This window comes from Rana temporaria, chromosome 10 (genome assembly GCF_905171775.1).
Source record: "Rana temporaria chromosome 10, aRanTem1.1, whole genome shotgun sequence".
Classification (NCBI taxonomy): domain Eukaryota; kingdom Metazoa; phylum Chordata; class Amphibia; order Anura; family Ranidae; genus Rana; species Rana temporaria.
Genome location: NC_053498.1, coordinates 107,583,285 through 107,606,720, shown reverse-complemented (window position 1 = coordinate 107,606,720; position 23,436 = coordinate 107,583,285). Strand labels below are relative to the sequence as shown.

General features: G+C 42.8%; 1 protein-coding gene across 1 annotated transcript in view; it reads right to left on the bottom strand.

Annotated features, from left to right (window-relative positions):
* The window catches only part of SLC2A5 (solute carrier family 2 member 5), a 33,783-nt gene extending 11,052 nt beyond the window's left edge, over positions 1-22,731 (bottom strand). The window contains exons 1-8 of the mRNA XM_040325938.1: positions 22,408-22,731; positions 18,287-18,385; positions 13,336-13,496; positions 11,961-12,085; positions 9,815-9,967; positions 6,816-6,941; positions 4,755-4,942; positions 828-938 (exon numbers count right to left, since the gene is read on the bottom strand). Coding sequence (XP_040181872.1) covers positions 828-938; positions 4,755-4,942; positions 6,816-6,941; positions 9,815-9,967; positions 11,961-12,085; positions 13,336-13,496; positions 18,287-18,385; positions 22,408-22,455 — 1,011 coding nt within the window. The 5' untranslated portion in view covers positions 22,456-22,731. The remainder of the gene's footprint in view (positions 1-827; positions 939-4,754; positions 4,943-6,815; positions 6,942-9,814; positions 9,968-11,960; positions 12,086-13,335; positions 13,497-18,286; positions 18,386-22,407) is intronic.
* Positions 22,732-23,436: the final 705 nt, after the last annotated feature.

Sequence of the window (23,436 nt, the reverse complement as noted above, 5' to 3'; positions counted from 1 at the left end):
ACACCATTGGTTAAAAAAACGATCGTGTCAGAACGCAGTGACGTAAAACACAACGACGTGCTGAAAAAAATGAAGTTCAATGCTTCCAAGCATGCGTCGACTTGATTCTGAGCATGCATGGATTTTTAACCGATGGTTGTGCCTACTAACGATTGTTTTTTTTCTATCGGTTAGGAATCCATCGGTTAAATTTAAAACAAGTTGGCTTTTTTTTAACCGATGGATAAATAACCGATGGCGCCCACACACGATCGGTTTGGACCGATGAAAACAGTCCATCAGACCGTTCTCATCGGTTTAACCGATCGTGTGTACGCGGCCTGAGAGACTTCAAGGAGGTGTGAATTACTGGGTGTGCCGCAATGCATACTAGGAAATGTAGTTCTTACATGAACGAGCGCCGCAAACCAGGAAGTGAATGAGAGAACAGAAACTAGAACGCCAGAGGTGATATAGATGAAGGAATTTAATTGGTATTTACTCGTTCTTTAAAAGAATCATTACACTATTCTGTCTATCTACCTTGCAGACATTAATTTTAGGCAAATTTTGTTTTACCTTTACAACTCCTTTAAAAAAGCCTCAGACAATCTAAAATGCTTGGTAATACACACAGGGATTTTCAGCTTGCTAGAAATGGTTGACGCGATCAGCTCTTGATCCTTCATTCCTTTATAAAGAAGAATGAAGGAACAAAGAGCCACCTATGTGCCACTTACATCATCAGCCGAATATCGTGGTGAACAGGACAGAAAGATACTTCTCTACTTGTTGTTCCCCAGGATAAATCTGCTCCCCTATGAGCACTGAGCAACCACAGAACTCACCGCACCCACTGTCATTAGAACATTGACAGATCCAGTTGCCACTGTGACATACTGAACAGTGTCATCTGCCACTCCAGCTGCTCCGTATATACTGTCTGCATAGTAATATACCTGAAAGAAAACAAAATTTAAGTTAGTATAGGTGAAATATACTGGAGGAATATCTGTACTAACAGACTGAAGTACAGTTTCTTTCCCAGAGCTGTACAATCCATTACTTTATCATATACAAACTTCCAAAAATGTTAGCGTACTGTTTTATTTTTTTTACGCAAATATTGTATTAGTATCTTTTTCTTACTTTTGAAATATATGCATTCATTTGAATACATTTCTAGTATTTACCTGAGCTAATGCTTGCACAAGTTTAGAACAATGATGTTTTTCGCAACCAAACAAGAGATGTTTAAGGACACAATCCCACCATAGGAATATTTCTACAGATAGCTTAACTGACCATCTTCTAATTTTTATGAGCCCTTGGTGGAAACGAAAGACAAGGCCTGATGTGTACTCAGAATGATTTGAACAATGGTATAAAAGTAGCCGAGAAGTGAACAAACTGGTGTCTTGAGCTCTCGGGCGATTGGGACTTTTTGTTCAAGAAAACGATGGCATTGTGAATAGATTTTGGTAAATAAACAGTATTGACTCAGCCTTCTCTTAGACAATAGCAGAAGAACCTAGTTAACCACTTGCCGCCCGCCAATGACAGATTGACGGCAGCAAAGTGGTTGTAGAATCCTGACCGGCGATCGTTGTTGCGGGGTGTCAGTCTGACACCCCGCAACACCGATCTCGGTAGAGAGTCTCTCACGGAGACTCTTTACCACGTGATCAGCCGTGTCGAATCACGGCTGATCACGATGTAAACAGGAAGAGCCGTTGATGGCTCTTCCTCACTCGTGTCTGACAGACGCGAGTAGAGGAGAGCCGATCAGCGGCTCTCCTGACAGGGGGGTTCGCGCTGATTGTTTATCAGCGCAGCCCCCCCTCGGATCGCCACATGGACCACCAGGGAAGCCCAGGGAAGGGCAGATAAAAAAAAAAGGCTAAAAAAATAAATAAAAAGGCTGTAAAAAAAAAAAAAAAAAAAGCATTAAACAAAAAAAAAGATGCCAATCAGTGCCCACAAATGGGCACTGACTGGCAACATAGGTTAATCAGTGCCGCCCCAGTGTCCATCAGTGCCACCCCACATTGTCCATCAGTGCCACCCTACAGTGTCCATCAGTGCCACCCCACAGTGCCCATCCATCTAGAGATACGCCGCGTAAGTGTAACTATGCGCCGTCGTAACTATGCGCCGTGCCCACAATCTGAGATACGCTTAAAAATAGGCTTCCTACGACCGACGTAACTTGTCTATGCCGTCGTATCATGGGTGCATATTTACGCTGGGCGCATTTGCCACTCCCATTGATTTTCTATGCACATATGCAAATGAGGGAGATACGCCGATTCACAAACGTACTTGCGCCCGGCGCATAATATACGCGGTTTGTGTAAGTCGTACGTCCGGCGTAAAGTTATTCCCCATATATGAGGCGCAACCCAGGCAAAGGTATGGACCAGGGAACAATCCGGGCCACAAGCTGTCGTATTTTACATCGTTTACGTTGTACGTGAATATGGCTAGGCGTAGGTTACATTCACGCCGTAGGCAGTGATTCGATGTATCTTAGGCAGTTGTTTCGACGTGATTCTGAGCATGCGCACTGGGATGCGGCCACGGGAAGGGGGGCTGCTGTAAAAGAGCTAAAGAAGAAAGCGCCCCCCCCGGTGGAAGAGAACCAGAGGGCGGTGAAGACCGGCACATCCCCCCGCAGAAGACATCGAAGAAGAAGACCCCCCCTCGTAAAAGAGCTAAAGAAGAGAGGGGGGCCCCGGAGCTGACTAATAAATTACTTTAAAAACCCTGTGTAGTGTGTTTTTTTACATTTTTCTTTCCGCCAGGTGAATGGCTAGGGGTACGATGTACCCCATATTCATTCACCTAGGGTGGGGGGCCGGCACCTGGGGGCCCCCTTATTAAAGGAGGCTCCCGGATTCCGATAAGCTCCCCTCCCGCAGACCCCGACAACCAACGGCCAGGGTTGTCGGGAAGAGGCCCTGTCCTCATCAACATGGGGACAGGTGCTTTGGGGTGGGGGGCCACAGGGCGCCCCCCCTGCCCCAAAGCACCTACCCCCCATGTTGAGGGCATGCTGCCTGGCACGGTTAAGGAGGGGGGGCGCTTGCTCGTCCCCACCCCTTTCCTGACTGGCTGGGCTGCAGCTCGGATACGGGTCTGGTATGGATTTTGGGGGGAACCCCACGCCGATTTTTCGGCGTACGGGGTGTCTCCTTAAAATCTATAGCGGACCCAAGGGCCTGGTATGCTCCTGTAGGGGGAACCCATGCCGGTTTTTTATTTGAAATTTGGCGTGGAGTTCCCCCTCAAGATTCATACCAAACGCAGCTGACACAGTGCACTGCGGTTATTTGCCGATAGCTATGGAATTTCGCAGCTGGACGCATTGAGATCTATTTTTTCTATATGCACAAAACCGCGGGGAACAAAACTGCAGGTAACCGTAGTGTGTGAATGATGTCATAGGAAAGCATTGTGGGCTTCTAGCTGCGGTAAAATCCGCAGCTAAAAGCACCATCCTATCCGTCCGTGTGAAAGGGGCCTTATGCTGTGACTTAGATAAGGCTTAGATCACATTTAATGGCAAATCCTGCAGAAAACCAGTTGATTCTAAGTGGTTCAAATACTTTTCCAAGGATTTCACATACCTTGTCTTGCTGCTGTATGTGTGGATAAGCATGTGCATATATTTATTGTTGTTGACAGAGAGCTACTATGTAAGTTTGTGTGTATTGAATATAATGATGATAATAAAAATAATCTAATCTGATCTAAATTGAGATGTATTGGCATTTGGATGCCATGATAATATAACTGAAAGGGTCATAAACGATAGCTAGAAATATGCAAAATCTTTGAGAGCTATATTGTGTTCTGGTCTTTATGTGACAGTTTTGCCTAGCTTCTAAAGCTGGCCATATTTGGATCGAAATTCAGTTGATTCGGCAGGGACCAGTCGGATTTCAATCCATGTATGGGCAGGCTGGTTGTTCACAAGTGGACTTGGGTACAACCAGTCTGTATGATTTTTTCCCAAACAATCAGTGCCGCCGGATATAACCAGCAACACTGATTACTGTATTTTGATGGCGGGGAAGCCTTCCCACTGTCAGAATACAAAAGCACAGCTGGAAGTATTCCTCCATCCACCTCGAATGTGTGGATGGGCGAATTGGATCATTTTTTTCATTCAACCTGTTGGTTGTGTTGGCTGCCTAAGGCCTCGTACACACCAGAGGATCTTTCCGATGAAAACGGTCCGCAGACCGTTTTCATCGGACATGTCCGCTGCGTCCACTGCCGGATTTTCTGTCTGATGGTTGTACACACCATCAGACAGAAATCCGCGCAGACACGATACGCGGTGACGTGGCCACGCCGTCACCGCAATGATGACACGGCTATGTGCGCGGCCCTGGAAGGTCAATGCTTCCACGCATGCGTCGAATCACTTCGACGCATGCGAGGGCTTTCGGCCGATCGGACATGTCCGGTGAGTCTGTACAGACGACCGAACATGTCCGACGGACAGGCTTCCAGCGGACATGTTTCTTAGCATGCTAAGAAACATTTGTCCGCTGGAATCTGTCCAATCCGCCGGAAAATTGTCCGGTCGGACGTACAGACGACCGAACATGTCCGCTGAAACTGGTCTGCGGACCAGTTTCAGCGGACATGTTCGGTCGTGTATACGGGGCCTAAGACATAAAACAATGCATGTAAGAAGCTTTAATAGTAGGAATTGGCTAAAATGATCAGAATGCAAGAAAAGTTCTAGAATTTCCATCACTCACGGCATTGATTCCAGACAACTGCTGCCCCATATTCAAAACAATGATAGAGATGAGCTGCCAACGCAGTGGACGGAATGAGCACAAGTTTTTGACTGACAGTCGCCCCTCTGCCTTTTCTGACTGATCCTCTTGATACATTTCCTGGATTTCGCTATCAACATCTTCCCAACCTCTCAAGCGCTTTAAGGCTTTGTGAAAAATAAAGAAGGTACATAACTTCAGTTTAATGAGTAAAAACACCCCCTATAATGCAAAAGGTAAAACAAATCTTAATATCTGAACCCGCTTTTGCAACTTGTGTAAGTACAACTTAGAAATGTATGTATATTTGCAGCCACCAAGTGTATTCCGTTGAATTGTAAAAAAAATGTTGGGCCTTCATGTGTTGGTATATGTTATTTGGATATCTCCCAATTTTGTATTATTACAGTGGATAAAATAATTATTTGATCCCCTGCAGATTTTGAAAGTTTGCCCACTTACAAAGAAATGAATGGTCTATAATTTGTATGCCTTCTCTTCTAGGGAGGAGAGACATGTGCAATGCATTTATTTACTCACAGAGGAAAAAGATTAAATGTGTGGGTTGTAAAAATAGTAATCACTGGTTAACTATAACAGTCATCACCGGAGTGGGAACCAGTCCTCCTGCTGGTCCAAGAACAGGAACTGTGGGTGACAGCTCAGTCTCCCTGTGAGAGAAGCTCAGTGAAGTACTTTCCCACCACAAAAGCATGCCGATGCTGATTATATTTGGCTCCATGAAAGAAAGCCCACTTCCTTGACATTGCATATGTGTGTTATGTCAGCGATAAGGGGTTAAAGTGTAGCTGAATCAATACACAGAAAAACAAATTTGATCATACGAATGGAATGGGACATCTTTAGGCAACCGGAAGGCAGGGGAGGCTCGGTTAATTCAAATATTTTTTGTTTCTTTTTTTTTTTACTTTATCACTTTTTTTTATTTTGTAGCTTGTTACTTTTTTTTTTTATATATATATAATTTTCTTCTTATTTTTAATATTATTTTTCTTATTCTTTACTTTTTAATTACTTTTTTTTTTAATAATTGAATTATTATTTCTTTTTTTTTATCATTTTTTTTCACTTAAATTTATTGCTATAACACAGGAGAAAACAATTCCATGTGATAGCAATCGAGGGGTGACAGGTTCTCTTTATTGACCCTGTCACCTCCAAAACAGGAGTCCTAGAACTGTGCTAGAACTCCTGTCACAGCTGAGATGGGAAGAGCACAGCTTACCCCTCTCACTGTGTACATCAGCGGCAGGGACAGTCACAGGAGACAGACTCGGTGGCCTGGGGGAGGACGGAGTCCTGAAGACAGAGCCAGTAGAGAGAGGTATGTGGGGGGGAAGGGAGGGGAGGATGGACGGCAGCACACATTTTACAAGTGATTGCAGCGACATCGCCACAATCATTTGATAACGAGCAAGCGGATTCCAGAAAGCAACTTACCGCCCTTAACTAGCCGTCGGGGGACTCCATGCTGCTGCCACCCAGAGGCGTCCTGCCGCCCCGAGGCCCGGCCTTGGTGGCCTTGTGGGAAATCCGGGCCTGAATAAGGGCTGTCTTTATTAGCACTACTGAAGTCGCTCTGACTTTAGAAAAGGTTCCTATACTGCTTCAAGGTGACTTCTATCTGACTTGTGCCCATAGACTTTATTGAAAGTTGCCTCCAGGTCGGATCCCCATCTATATTGATGTAATTTTGATCCAACATTACACACTATTACTGTCCTGGGGGCAACCAAAAATGTGGGATTTTCTTTTACTTTCACTTTCTGCTAATAGTAAACAGGACAAATAGAGAGGATGAAACTCCCCAATGGACACACACACAGCAATAAAAACCTGACAGGGGTTCCAATCACTCTCTACTATGCAAAACTAAAGAAAGAGGTTTGCCTTTAGTTATACTTTAACTAACACATTCTGACACTGATAGACTTGGTCTATGCATCTTTATCCTTTATTTTTTTTATAAAATTGGCATTTTAAGGGTTAATACACTTTTCTACATTAGCCAACGCTTACCATTTCTGGCTTTTTCCTCATTGCCCTTGTGCAGCAGTGTGTATCTTGGACTTTCAGGAAAAAAGGGCAAAAAAATAAGCTCTAGTACAGCAGGAATTCCGGTAAGAGCCAGCAGTATGGGCCAACCTGTGTGGATTGTGAGCGTGAGAATCGTGAGCACAAAGTTGTAACTAATTGGGTAAATATATATTTATATTATATTATATACTGATCAGCCAAAACATTATGACCACTGACAGGTAAAGTAATAACATATACAATATCTCACAAAAGTGAGTACACCCCTCACATTTTTGTACATATTGGGGCAGAGCCACAAAAGAATTACGCCGGCGTATCTATTGATACACCGCATAATTTCAAAGTTCCCGCGTTGTATCTTTGTTTTGTATCCACAAAACAAGATACAACGGCATCTGTGATCGATCCGACAGGCGTACGTCTTAGTACACTGTCGGATCTCAGGTGCATTTTTTCGGCGGCCGCTAGGTGGTGTTTCCGTCGATTTCCGTGTCGAGTATGCAAATTAGCTAGTTACGGCGATCCACGAACGTACGTCCGGCCGGCACATTTTTTTACGTCGTTTGCGTTCGGCTTTTTCCGGCGTATAGTTACCCCTGCTATATGGTGGCTTACTCAATGTTAAGTATGGCCGTCGTTCCCGCCTCGCATTTTGAATTTTTTACGTCGTTTGCGTAAGTCGTTTGCGAATAGGGATTTGCGTAGAATGACGTCACCGTCGTAAGCATTGGCTTGTTCCGGTTTTATTTCGAGCATGCGCACTGGGATACCCCCACGGACGGCGCATGCGCCATTAAAAAAAACTTTGTTTACGTCGGGTCACAACATTTTTACATAAAACATGCTCCCATCACATCCATTTGAATTCCGCGCCCTTACACCGCCAAAGATACACTTATGGCGCAAATTCTTTAAGGATTCGAAAAAAAAGTAAGGCAGCGTAGTGTATCTTAGATACTCTACGCCCGGCGGTAATATGCGCCGCTGTACATGAATCTACCCCATTGTATTATATCTTTTCATGTGACAACACTGAAGAAATTGCACTTTGCTACAATGTTGTGTAGTGAGTGTACAGCTTGTATAACAGAGTACATTTGCTGCCCCCTCAAAAAAACTCAACACACAGCCATTAATGTCTAAACCGCTGGCAACAAAAGTGAGTGCACCCCTAAGTGAGAAGTGCAGTGATGTAGTGGTGGAAGTGATGGCCCAAGAACAAGAGGATGAGGAAGTGGATCTCTCCCCTCCTCACGCGTTTCGAAGCTTCCTGATGACGCAAGGCTGATTGCGAAACGCGTAGAGGCTTCTGGGTTGCACGTTGGGCGGAATTACGTCACCTCCTGCCACTGAGCAACTTTGAGTTATTATACTGTGCTGTGTTCCTTGGCCTCAATGTGCATTTACTCCACTTTGTTTACCAACCATCTGTCCCCTCTTACATGTGTAGCACCCTTTACCATAGGTAGGTGCTGAGTGCAGGGTGTTTTGGGTGTTAGCTGCCAGGCAGGTAAATTTAGACAGGCCAATGCTGTAAGCTAGGCCTGTTTGTTTTTGATCTGGGGGCAGGGAGTGGTTAGTGTAGCAGTAGGTGGTTGACATGTGCTTCAGCTTTTGGGCGCCACCCCTGCTTCCAGACAAAATGTTTCTGAAGGGGGCAGGGCTGAGAGTTGGAGTGACATGGAGTGACATTGAGTGACATGGAGTACATGTGAGGAGCTCTGACCAATCCCCAACTAGGATTAGCAGGGGGCAAGCCTCCTACATATTCTCATGGTCAGCCTGCTGGGGGGGGGGGGGAGATGTTGGCTGGGTGAACTGAAGGATGGAGTGCTAGACTGTCGTGCTGGAGAAACACCCTCATCTGGGGGGGTGCAACTCAAGTGGAGGAGCTCGGGAGCTGGGAGGGAGCCTCTTTATACACCTTCACGGAGAGGTGTCCTGGAACAGAAGCTGGAGAGTCAGTTGCTCCGCACATCCAGGTAAATCCTTCAGGATGGACTCAGGGCAGGAGTCGGTGAGTGAAGCACAGTGGAGATCTGGAAGAGGTATGCCAGGGGAGCTGGGTGCAGAGCCAGAGAGAGAAACTGTGGAGTTTTGTGCCAAATCGTTGCAGAGCCATGAGGGCGGGCAGGATTTACAAGTCAGGCTTGCTGGGATCAGTAGTCCATCACCTTTAATGCAATAGTGGCTTACCGGAAACAGCCATGAGGTGGTACTGCAGGCCTCAGTCCTTCATCTGATATATCACCTATCAATGCTGGGGGCTTATTCAGAGTAAGGCCCAGTTTTCTATCTAATGGTATGACGGGAGTACTAGGACTGTGACAGGGAGAGTGGTTGGAGGTAAAGTTGTCAAGCTGTGTGCAGGAGGAAGAAAGGTGCTGTGGAGCAGAATACTGTCAAGTCTAGTGTCAGTCATTTTTTGTTCTCTATCAAAAGCGTGACACACCTAATGGAATCAAACGTCAATGATCTTTGTTGCTATGGGCATCCCATGTTCCTTCCCCAACCAAGTTAATTCCCCAAATAAAAAAACAAAACAAAGCAAAAGACTTTTCATTGTCTACAAAGTGTGGCATATGGATGTCTGTCAGCAGGGGGAGTAGTAACTAGTAGCAACCAACCGCTACACATGCTCTTACTGTAAATAACTCTTTCCTAACTTATAGTAAAATTCTACTCCATTAACTACATATCCCCTTGTTCTTTGTACTGTCCTTGGGATGAACATACTTCATTCTTGGTAAATTGTAAAACTCTTGACATACTGTAAAAAAATCTATTTATTTTATTAGTTTAGTTGCCTGCCTAATATTATTATTATTTTATTATTATACAGGTTTTATATAGCGCCAACAGTTTGAGCAGCGCTTAACAAAATACTAATATAACTCTTTGTTGACTAGTAGGGCTGATTGCTGAGAACGTTTGGAATATTTACTGAATGTAGTATTACAAATATTACTATAATATACCTTTTGTATTTCCAAGGATGATGCGGATCCCAAAAATCTGTGCAATAAGAATACCAATGGTAATCAACAGCTGAGGCATCACTCCAATACCGCCTCGAAGATTTTTAGGAGACATTTCTCCGAGGTACATGGGGACAACATTGGAACATAAACCTGGGCAAAAATCAATACACAGTAATTATGTTATAGTAATGAAATGACTGTTAGTATATAGTAATTATGTGTATGCAAATATTATTAGCACAAGTCCAATTTATTCTATAGGAGCACCCGACTGCCAATGTTTACTGTAACATAGCCATCTGCATGTGTAGTTTGGTATCACCAATATGCCATATTCAAAGCAAACTCACCTGTCCATCTATGTCATAATGCATTATTTTTTTGAGAAATCACTTTGAAAAACACCCTCCCTATCATTTCTAGCCACGGCCATCTTGAGTAATGGCAGATGATTCATGCAACATTTACTTCCTGGAATCCATCTGCTCCTAGCTCAAGCATGTATGCAGGAGGGTGTGGTGTGCTTAACTGAGAAAACCCCTCCTCCAGAAGAGAGAAAAAAAATGTTCATAAAACTTCTGGGATGTATGACATAATTTTGCCCTAGGCCAGAAACCAATGAACAAGTGATTTGCAAAAGAAACATTTTTATATAAAAAAAAAAAAAAACATGTCATACTTACCTGTTCTATGTCGTGGTTTTGCACAGAGCAGCCCCACACCTCCTCTTCTCAGGTCCCCTGTCAGCACTTTGGGCTCTTCTCCCTTGCAGAGTACACCTATAGCAAGCCGCTTGCTGTGGAGGCACTCATGCGTGCTCACTCCCAAACCGGCGTTCTGCGTCCATAACGCCGCAGCCCCACCCCCCCCCCACTCCCACATCGCTGGCTGTGATTGACAGCGGTGGAAGCCAATGGCTCCCACTGCTGCATCTTAGCCAGTCAGGAGTGAGAGACCCAGTAAAGACTTGGTTCAGGTGCAAATTGCTGGATCAAGATCGAGCTTAAGTAAGAATTAGGGGGGGCTGAGGGGGACCTGCACACTGAAGGTTTTTTAACTTCAACCTTTACAACCACTTTAAAAAAAGTAAAATATATCATCCTATCTATCTAATAAAGTTAGTAGCATAAGTAGGACCAGGACAAGGGGTGGGCAGGAGGCACGGCTGCCCTGGGCACTGTTATCAAGTGAGGTGGGGGGGGGGCGCCGCAAGTAGATTGAGGGGGAGAAGATTTGTGTTGGGAGTAGGAATTTGGGGGTCAGCAGGTAGTATTGGAAGGGGGATGGGAGGAAAAAAATGTGTGCTAGGATGGTCGATTTGGGGGGTTTGTGCTAGAAGAGGTGATATGGTAGAGGGAGAATGGGATTTCTTCAAGGAGGATAATTTTATTTTTTTTGTGGGAGGGGGTTAGTGCTAGTAGGGAGGCCTAGGGATATTTGTGCTAGGAGGGGGGATTGGAGTAGGGGGCGAAAGAATGTTCATGTTTCTGGCTTCCTTCCAGTCTCCCGCTATCCGGCGGAAGTGTTGGATTGGGTCTTCCGGTGGGATGGCGGCCGGGGGGGAAGGGGGGGTTGTCGCCTCTCGCTCCTTTGGAATAATGGAGGCTTTCGTGTAATGACTTTTTTTTATTTGATAAAGTCTCAAATCTTTAAAGAGTCTATGAACAAGTCGTACCTAACTAATTTTCAGATTTGCTTCAAATACGGCAGAAAATTTGAATTGAATCAAAAAGGAAGAAACTAAATGAAAAAAATAATAATGAATAGGAAGCATTCTAACGTAATGAATGTAACTAAACAATATTTTTAACCTAACAAATCCATCTGAAACTAAACTAAACACATTTTTTGTTCTGCACATGTCTAATAACATGTCAGACCATGCAGGAGTATATTTCCTCAATCGGATATTTAAAAAGGATCATGTTTAAATACAATTCAATGGAAAATCATTAACAACTAGTATATTGGTGTATTTTGATAGATTTAATTAAAGTAACTTTAAAAGGAAATATCCTGTCATCCCTGTGTACCACCTATTTTTCCTCTGTATAATTCATGCACTATTACATCCCAAAAAAATAAAGAGCCTATAATATAACCATGATTTTATATCTACGATTCTCTAGTGTTGGTTTCCTACCTGCACAGATTCCTATTATGAGACGGCAAGCAATGATGACCTCAAAAGATTTGGCCAGGACGCTGGTGCCCATTAAAATAGCAGGGACAATGGAAAATATGTTGTTGAGCAGCAAAGTTCCCTTCCTAAGACAACCAGAGACAATGTTTAGAAGGACTTTTAATTCCCACTGTATATTAAAATGCATTGCATTTTGTAAATTGAGTATTAACTATACACCATGCATACTAAATTATTTTTAATGAAAGAGACACCACAATTTTTTTCCTGACAGTTTTACAGTGTTTTACATTGTCTTTGCCATGTACAATAATCAGGTCACTTCAATTCTTATGATTGGCTTTCATTTCATAGATAACACTTCGAACAATCGAGAACAAAACTAGCCCACACATTCTTTCTAAGTACCATCAAAGTGTATACAAAGTAATTCATCTTTTCAAATTTTATAAACTCTCATAGTTCGGTTCTTCTTATATTTTCTTCTTTGTCTGCAGACCCTTTTCTTACCAGGGCTTTCAGCACATATTCCATTCATATTCTCTGATAAAACCTAAAATCTCATTGGCTGCTGACTGGTATCCTCCAATTTACATGTGACTTCTTGCATTGTCTTTTTAAATAATCCCTCATACACTGAGGCACATTTTATTGAACAAGGACACCTCTTACATATGGTGATGTCCTTGGAAGTGTTGGGACTATGATCTGAACTCACATGAGTGAGTCCACCAGGAAGTTGTCACATTTACAGGCCAATCATCCCCAGCCTGTAGCCACACATAAACAATGGGCATTACAGTATAATGTGTAGCTGTGTGGTGAGGAATGCCCCAACTGTGGGTGTTTGGCCTGCAAAGAGGACCGCTTCTTGGCAGGGTCACACTAGGGTGACCACATTTCCAAACTACCATTCAGGCCAGGACACCCTCCCATCCCAAAAAACAGCTTGTGCTGTAACGAATCACAGCACAGTGATTCGACACAAGAGGCAGGATTTATGAGTTCTCCAATCACAAGCAGGGGGCGGGATTGTGCTCCTCCAGGTATTCCTGGCCAGGACAAGTACTGTCAATGAGTAAAGCGGTGATGTGGCGGCCTTTTTTGGGGGCATCAGATTGGCCCTGGGGGGTGACTACGTCAGTTTCATTCCAGGACACTGTATTGTCCTGGAATGAATGTGTCCAGGACAGACCTGCAAAATGTGGGACTGTCCCGGGCAATCCGGGACACGTGGTCACCCTAGGTCACACACAGGTTCTCATCCAAGTCTGAACACGCCCAAGCTTATCACTGCTTACACAATTGTAAACACAATTTGGGCAATGGTTCTATTTTGTGTCTAAATATCTTTAGAGCATGATTCTGCACTTACCTCCCAATTTTGTTAACTAGAGGCCCCACCAATAAAGAGCCAAAGAATCCACCCAGTGGGTATAAGGACACGGTAAGAGACCAGAGCACATCCTGTAAACTTGTAGTATAGGTAGACCCATAGCGACTGCTGTATGTTTCATTGTAAAATGCCTTCATGAACTACAGGGAAAGAAATCATATTATTTATAGGCATGCTAATAACCAATGATTTGTAAATGCATAACAGATATATTACTTTGAAGGTGTTAAAATAAATCATAGGCCCAAAGAATGCTTTTATAAAAATTGGCCACTAGGTGGCGATGTTGTTGTTCTGTATAATCCTATAAAGGTTCCATGGCGTTAGAAACGTAGATATTTTCAAAGAAAAGGCTCTAGAACAGTTGTACTGAACTCCAGTTTTCAAGGGCTACTATCAGTGCAAAGTTTTAATTTCTCTTCTCAGACTCTCAGATAAGTAAAAAAAAAGTCTTGTTTACCCTATGGCCCTTTTCCGCACTTTTTTTTAGCTTGGCTGGCAGTTTTGACCACTGACAAGTGCCCTGGAATTAGCATATCTAAAAAAAAGTACAGAGCCTTAGGCCTTATTCACATAAAAAATTCACCTCTGCTGGCCCCCCCTCATTAATCACTTAATAAGTGTCTAATTATGTGAGATCTAACGTTAAAACCACTTGATCTTACCAGATCTAACGAATATCTATTAGCCTGAATGATTTTTGGCCCAAAAAATTGAAAATCCAACATTCACATCACATTAAAAGGGATATGTATTCTTATTTATTGATTTATCCAGATTACATTTTTAGATTTAAAGAATATAACAGTCTTCCATTTCCTCACTATGTTTCTCACAGTGGACACTGACCCCCTATATCTCTGCCATAACTTTTTGCAGCCTTCCCCTAAACCATAATGTAGAACAATCTTTGTTTTCAGGTAATTTGAGAGTTGTTTTGAGGCCCCCATGTTGCCACTCTTCAGAGGAGAGTCAAAGAGAACAACAACTTGCAATTGGCCACCTTAAACACCTTTTCTCATGATTGGATGCACCTGTCTATGAAGTTCAAGGCTTAATGAGCTCACCAAATCAATTGTGTGTTCCAATTAATCAGTGCTAAGTAGTTACCGGTATTAAAATCAACAAAATGACAAGGGTGCCCAAATTTATGCACCTGTCTAATTTTGTTTTGATGCATATTGCGCATTTTCTGTTAATCCAATAAACCAAATTTCACTACTGAAATATTACTGTGACCTTCAGTTATTTGATAGATCAAAATGAAATTGCTGATCCAAACACCCAAATATTTATAAATGATAAGCTTGGAAATTGTCAGGGGTTCCTAAACTTTTGCATACGACTGTAGCAAAAAAATAAAAACTTGTTTTGAATTGTTGCTATGAACGGTTGCTATGGATTGGTTGCTATTGACTGGTTGCTATGGATTGGTTGCTATGGACGAATGCTATGGACAGTTCAAATTTAAAAAAATATAAATAAATTATCGTTTTGGACGCCTGCTATGAATTGGTTGCTATCGACTAGTTGCCAAAAACAGTTGCCATTCCATAGCAACGGACTGGTTGCTATGGAAGGTTGCTATGGACTGGTTGCTATGGACGGTTGCTATGGATTGGTTGCTATGGACGGTTGCTATAGACTTTTTGCTTTGGATTGGTTGCTATGTACAGTTCAAATAAAAAAAAATCATTTTGAAAAAGAAAATGATATTCTCATTTTGAAAAAAAATTCTTGTTTTGAAATAGAAAATTATTTTCTCGTATTGAAAAAACAGTTTTAGTTTTGGATGGTTGCTATGGACTGGTTTCAATGGACAGTTGCTATGGACTGGTTGCTATGGATGGTTGAATGGACTGGTTGCTATGGACTGGTTACTATGGACTTTTCCTTTGGACTGGTTGCTATGGAAGGTTCAAATTTTCAAAATAAAAAACAGTCTTGTTTTGAAAAAGAAAATAATTTTCTTGTTTAAAAAAAAAACGAATATTGTATGGTTGCTATGGATTTGTTGTCATGGATTGGTTGCTATGGACTGGTTGCTATGGATGGTTCAAATTTTCCCCCAAAAAATTTGTTTTGAAAATAAAATTCTCGTTTTGGATGGTTGCTATGGACTAGTTGCTATAGACTGGTTTCTATGGACAGTTGCTATGGACAGTGTTAAAAAAAATTTTGGGGGATGGTTGCTATGGACTGGATGCTATGGACGGTTGCTATGGATTGGTTGCTATGGACTGGTTGCTATGGACGGTTGCTATGGGCAGGTCAGATTAAAAAAATCTTGTTTTGGACGGTTTCTATGGACTGGCTGCTATGTATTGGTTGCTATGGATGGTTGCTATAGACTTGTTGCTATAGACTGGTTGCTATGGACAGTTAACATTTAAAAAAATCTTGTTTTAAAAAAGAAAATTATATTCTCGTTTTGAAAAAAAAATATTGGTTTTGAAATAGTAGATTATTTTCTCGTATTGAAATTTTTTTTCTTTTTGGATGGTTGCAATGGACTAGTTTCAATGGATGGTTGCTATGGACTGGTTGCTAAGGACTGGTTGAATGGATTGGTTGCTATGGACTGGTTACTATGGGCTTTTGCTTTGGACTGGTTGCTATGGAAAGTTCAAATTTTCAAAATAAAAAACATTCTCATTTTGAAAAAGAAAATTATTTTCTCGTTTTAAAAAAAAAAACTAATATTGTATGGTTGCTATGGACTTGTTGCCATGGATTGGTTGCTATGGACTTGCTATGGACTGGTTTCTATGGATGGTTCAAATTTTCAAAAAAAAATCTTGGTAACCTTCATCTGAAAATGCTAGGGGCCAGATTCTCAAAAGAATTACGCCGGTGTATCTACAGATACATCGGCGTAATTCGAAAATCCCGCCGGCGTATCATTGTTTTGTATTCTCAAAACAAGATACGCCAGAATTAGGCTAGGATCCGACTGGTGTAAGTCACCAAGCGTAAGCGTAAGGTTACCCCTGCTATATGAGGGGTAACCTTACGTCGGTCCGCCGTATGCTATGTTAAGTATGGCTGTCGGGACAGCGTCAGGTTTTTCCGTCGTTTACGTAGTTTACGTAACTCGTCGCGAATAGGGCTGTGCGTTAATTACGTTCACGTCGCAACCAATGTATTTGCGCTGTACTACGAAGCATGCGCAGTGGCCTACGTTTAAGGCCGGCGCATGCGCAGTTCGTTCGGCACGGGGGCGCGCTTAATTTAAATACAAGCCGCCCCCTTTGATTTACGCGGGGATACGCCGGGCCATTTAGACTACGCCGCCGCAAATTACGGAGCAAGTGCTTGGAGAATACGGCACTTGCTCCAGTAAGTTGCTGCGGCGTAGTGTTAATGGCATACGCTACGCCCCGCTCGTAGATACGCTGATCTACGAGAATCTGGCCCTAGTTGTCCCTTTGTAATGCTTCAATGTTCAATGAGACACTCAGAATAAATGTGCAGCAAGTGAAGTCAGAACTCCTAATCAGCATTTTTATTCCAGGTTTACTAAATCAGGATGTTTGGATCAGCATGACAATCAAGCAACCAACAATTTTAGGAGATGCGAAGAATAACACCCTAGATATTTTTCTCAGCACAGTTTTTTTTTCTTTAACATCTTTATTTAATTTCTTGTAACTGGATAACAGCTAACATATACTGTCTTTAATTAGGCCTAATTTCCTGATTCCCTTACCGAGGATGGCGGCGGAAGCAGCCGAGGACCGAGCGATTGCTGCTAACATCGCGGGCGTGCTGGACAGGTAAGTGTCCATTTTTTAAAAGTCAGCAGCTGCCGTTTTTGTAGCTGCTGACTTAAGAAAAAAAAAAACAGTGGAACCTCCGCTTTAGGAGCTATGGGCGGAAGTGAAGTTTTGACGTCGCTTCCGCCCTGCAATGGTGTGGGGACGGGTGGGGGCCATCTTCCCCTCACTCGTCTCCATACCAAGCACAGAAGAGGATCCGATCGCCTCCACCGCTGCCGACGGCTCCGCTGCAGAGACCACTTTTATCTGAAAGAGGACCGCTCACTGCAGAAGAGGCAGAAGCAGAGCTATCTGCTGCCATAACAAAGATATCCCTCTTCAAGGTGCCAACGTATATTGGCGTGAGATAGTCCGCAAGTGGTTAAAAGGGAACTAAACCCATCAATGTAACTGTTTCTCAAAACAGATACAGTCAAGGCATCATAAATGATAAGTGAAACTGTTACTAGTGTGCTTATGTTAGCTCTCAACTGCACGGTCACGCCATCAAATGGCTGGTGCCATAACTGATCACGTATGTAGCACCATGGCAACTGCAGATCAAACAGAGGCTAAGATGGCAGCTTCCTTGGCTGTAAAGTATATGAGGATTTAGTTCCACCTTAAAGCGGAAGTAAAGTCAGTAATTACAAAATCCACTGACAGGCAGGGTTTTAATAACAGAAGGGACTCTAGGGGTCTCTTCTGTCATAAATGTATCCCCCTACTCTGTCTGTGAGCAAGTAATGTGACCTGAGCTGCACATGCACAGCTCAGACCACATTTATGGTCCGCTATTCATGCCACGGCAATGTGACTCCCATGTGCATGCGCGGGAGAGACATTCAAGCTGCTGAAGATACAAAATCTGAATGGAAGACTGGGAGAAGATCAAAGTCGGGGACCAGGTAGAGCCGTAACAGTACAGAGCAGGAGGGCTCCATTTTTGGGTAAGTCTGTCATTATGTACTAATACGCAGTGCATACAAGTACATTATGACCTAAACCTGCAGGGGGGCCCATTGTTTTTGCTTATTGAAAATGCTTTACTACCGCTTTAACTTTCTTCCACATATAAGATTGTGCTTTATCTACAGTTTTAATGTGGTTCTGTTATGCCACCATTCTACATACAGTACAAATAGCTTTTAATGAAGTTCCTAGTTACTCACACGGGTTGGAGAATTTACAGAGGCCACATTGTACCCATACTGAAACGATGACCCGATGGTCGCCACCAGAGTCACCAAGACAAGTGTTGCTGTCAGTCGCTAAAAAAAGAAGGAGCACCAGATTGTTACCTAAACAGATATTGGTAATTTTTTTTTATACTATTTAAATTGCATCATTAAAATAACATGATATAAATCTACAGGTAACTGTCTGCCTGTAAATGACAGTTGATCAAGCCATTCCTTTTCTGCCCTGAACAGTTATTCCCATCTGTGGGCCTAACAAAAAAAACCTGTACAATAAAATGTTTCTAAAAATCACCTTGATGTCTGTTTGTAGATTGCCAGAAGTAAACATTTCTAAAGGCGCTTTTGTTGTCTGGGCGTTTCCGGGGGCGTCTCTACGGGTGAGAGAGCGGGTGGCTCTCTGGGCTGGCCCGGGCTGTCAGGCAGCTTGGTTGGTGAGAGAGTGGGTGAGCAGCTGGGCGGCTTCTGGGTGAGCGGACAGCTGGCCAATCAGGGAGCCGGAAGGCAGGGGGAGAAGAGAGATTACAGCATCTCTCACCACCCGGTGCCCGCCCTACATCCCTGCAGTGAAGTTCTGCCCTCACTGTGCAGGCAGCCGCGGGAAGCAGAGAGATGACATCATCTCTCTGCTGCCTTGCTAGTTATCTGCTGCCTGACTTGCAAGAGACCATCTTAGCAGGAAAGTGACACAGTAAGTGACAATCCGCAATGTATGGCAGGCGAAGTGGCAAGTGACAATCCGTGACGTGGCAAGTGACAATCTGCAACGTGTGGCAGGCAACATGGCAAGTGGCAATCCGTGACGTGGCAAGTGACAATCCGCAACATGTGGAAAGCGACGTGGCAAGTGACACTCGTGACGTGGCAAGTGACAATCCGCAACGTGTGGCAGGTGGAGTGGCAAGTGACAATCCCCAACATGTGGCAAGTGACAATCCGTAATGTCTGGCAGGTGACGTGGCAAGTGACAATCCATAACGTGTGGCAGCGGCAACACCAGCCATTTCCCCGATAAATTGCCCCCAAAAAAACATATTTTTTGGCAGTGCCCCTCCCGAGACTAGTGACAACTGAATCTGGTGAAGGTCGTAATTGACACACTGAATCTAGTGGTAGGGGTCGGGTGGCAATTGACACACTTAATCTTGTGACAGAGGACTGTGGTAAGTGACACGCTGAATCTGGTGACAGGTGACAATGGCAATTGACACGTTGAATCTGGTGGCAGGGGATGGGTGGCAATTGACACACTGAATCGTGTGACAGGGGACGGTGGCAAGTGACACGCTGAATCTGGTGGCAGGGGAGGAGTGTCAAGTGACACGCTGAATCTGGTGGCAGGGGATGGATGGTAAGTGACACACTGAATCTGGTGGCATGGGATGGGTGGCAATTGACATGCTGAATCTGGTGACAGGTGACAATGGCAAGTGACACGCTAAATCTGGTGACAAGGGATTGGTGGCAAGTGACCAGCTGAATCTGGTGGCAGGGGATGGTGGCAAGTGACACGCTGAATCTGGAGGCAGGTGACAGTGGCAAGTGACACGCTGAATCTGGTGGCAGGGGACAATGACAAGTGACAAGCTAAATCTGGTGACAAGGGATTGGTGGCAAGTGACCAGCTGAATCTGGTGGCAGGGGATGGTGGCAAGTGACACGCTGAATCTGGAGGCAGGTGACAGTGGCAAGTGACACGCTGAATCTGGTGGCAGGGGACAGTAGCAAGTGACACACTGTAAAGTAGAAATATTGTACTTTCATTCTTGAGAGTAGTTGCATAAATTGGGGCAAGCTTGTAGGGGACCAATAGCAATACTTTGCCCAGGGGCCCATGATGCTATTAAGATGGCCCTGGAATCCCCCCTGTGGGATGATATACGTGTATGATTTTTTACTTACTATTAAATAAAAGTGGGCTGCCATGCCCTTAGAATACAGTTGTGGACTGGCACAACTCATTGTAAAAGGACTTACCATTTCAGTTTAATCACCACAATCTTACAATAAGATTGGCTAGGAGATTTGTCTCTTTGGCCAAAAAAAAACATTTTCTCTTACTCCTAGGAATTTTTTAATTTATGAACATTGCCTGTGACACATTTGCAGTTCAGGGTACACTACTGATTAATTTCCAATATCAGAAAGACTGCGATAATGGAGCCGGCTGCTTGGATAATGTTACTCCTGTGCATGTGCACAATGGTCAAAGAGGAGGGGCACAGTGTCTGTGGAAGGAGTGGCAAAAGACAGCGTCGAGAGGCGAGTCTGTCATAATGTGTAAGTATGCTGTGCACCACTGCAAGGGAGGATTTTTACGTGGGCTTTAATAAATATTTGCTACACGGGGTATGATACAGAATACAGGACATACGTCTACTCTTCCTTTTATGAGTCATGTTGCCCTACACTGATTTGTGGATTACTTTTGGAGCAAGAAGTTTGATATTAAAGTGGAGTTTCCATCCCAATTTTTTTATTTTTTATTATTGTGCTCATTAGACCAAAAAAATAAAAAAAAATAAAAACATTTTTTTTTACTCATCTGGAAATGCCTGTTGCTATGCAGTCCCACAAAATCTGCCTTTAAAATCACCTAGGATCCTGACATCATCTCCCTCTAATGCTCCTGGGAAATGTGTGTCATCATTTCCCAGGATGCAGCGCGCTACCCAATTATCACTCCCCATCCAAGATTTCCAGGAAGTAAGTGCTTGTAGGCTTCACAATGCCCACAAGCAACATGACAACAGTGTAGACATAGTTTTATAAACTATCTTTTTTGAATAACTATGCGGAGCGGCGGCGGATTGTAAAATAGTAACCGGATTTATATTATAAAAACGCAGGATGAAAGGACATACATTTAAAAAATGCTAATTGTGGTTGGAACTCCGCTTTAAGTGCGATAAGACTGCTGATCATTGTAGGTCTAGCAGTCAGGCAAGTTTATTTAGGATTTATCTCCACAGAGGTGTTGGTTGAAGATGCATGACTACAGAAGAGAATTCTTTATTCATTACTGGATGTATTCTCACATGGATTTTTTTTTTACTTATTTAAAATAATTTTTGGCACAGATCTTCTTTTTTGCACAATATAAACTGTGTTTCAATACAGTTGGTCAGCACATTATTTATGTATGTTGTGCTGTACTTTTTTTTTTACTTGAATTTGTGATCTTATAAGCACAGCAACTGTTTGGCATATATAATTTGCATTACATATACAGGTACCGTATATCTAGGTTTTCTCTAAAAATTACATGTGAATTCACACTGAGCTTTGTGTATAGAAAAGTGGTTGACAAGACTACATTCGCCAAGAAAGAAAAAAAAACAAAACATTACTGTTTAGAACAATCAGCATTTTTTTTTCTTGGAGAGTTCCCCTTTGCATTAAAGGGGTTGTAAAGGTAAAAAAAAAATTCCCTAAATAGCTTCCTTTACCTTAGTGCAGTCCTCCTTCTCTTACCTTATCCTTCCATTTTGCTTTTAAATGTCCTTATTTCTTCTGAGAAATCCTCACTTCCTGTTCTTCTGTCTGTAACTACACACCGTAATGGAAGGCTTTCTTCCTGGTGTGGAGAAAGCCTCTTGAGGGGGGAGGGGGCGAGCAGGAGTGTCAGGACGCCCACTAACACACAGCTCCTCTCTCTATCTGCAAAGTAGAGAGTGTCCTGACTTGACTGCTTGCCCCTCCCCCCCCTCAAGAGGCTTTCTCCACACCAGGGAGAAAACCTTGCATTATGGTGGTGAGTTACAGACAGAAGAACAGGAAGTGAGGATTTCTCAGAAGAAATAAGGAAATTTAAAAGCAAAATCGAAGAATGAGGTAAGTGAAGGAAGACTGCACTAAGGTAAAGGAAGCAATTTAGGGAAAACATTTTTTACCTTTACAACCCCTTTAAGTTAGTATTTTTCTCATTGTGTTGCCCAACAAAACCAATTAGCATTTCCCTTTAAAAGAACACTTTATTTTTATGCTTTGCATTATATGAATTATTGTTTCCTACAATCTATTATTATTTTTGTTGGTATTTTTAGTGCCGGGTGTTATTTTTTTTCAGTTAGAATAATGTGAGGTGTACTTACCCCCTTCCTCTCTATCTGCTCCTCTTTGCTGTTTTCCAGGTCTGCCATTCCTGCAGGAATCCGTCAATCCTCACAATCCACCAGCCAACACTGTGAAAACACAGAATGTCAACGGGCCTTTGTTCTGAACTTTGATCGTATTATCAAATAAAGAGAAATTACCGGTTTTGTTTTGGATTTTTTTTTCTCCATTAAGCACAATTCACTGACAAAACAAGAGCCAGCAGTGCTGTTATCTATAATGTTTAACCACACTGGATGGTGTTCACTGGAATGTAATCATGAATTTAAAGCACATTATCTATATGAGTTTGTCTGTTATCCAAGTCTTTTAGCAGATTAATAACCAAATCAATGTTTAATAGGACTATAATCTCAGGAGCAGAGTATGAATTCCCTAAGGGATAAATTAATAAGTGATTTATTTTCAATCATGTTATCACTATTGCTACTTGTTTTCCCAGGATGACATAACAGTAAAGTAAAGTCTGATTTCTGTTTCAATTGTTTTTATTGAAATTTTTTTGAAGAATAAGGCAGAAACATTACAAAGCAGAGCGGCGAACATTGTTGCCAACCTACCAGATTGAAATTTACTGACGAACCACCAAAAATTTACTGGCACAGCCACGTTTTACTGGCATTTCCAAAAGGTAAATAAAATACTGTTTTAAGTGAAAATTTCAGTATTTAGGCTACAAACAAGTACAATATGCAATTAGCAATAAGATTTAAGATACATAATAAGGCAAAAGACATAGGGCCAGATTCACAAAAGAGATACGACGGCGTATCTCCTGATACACCGTCGTATCTCTGTTTCTATCTATGCGACTGATACATAGAATCAGTTATGCATAGATAGCCAGAAGATCCGACAGGTGTAATGGACTTACACTGTCGGATCTTAGGATGCAGTACCGCGGCCGCCGCTGGGGGGAGTTCGCGTCGTAAACCAGCGTCGGGTATGCAAATTAGGAGTTACGGCGATCCACGAAGATTTTTCCCATCGTTACGGCGTCGCAAGTG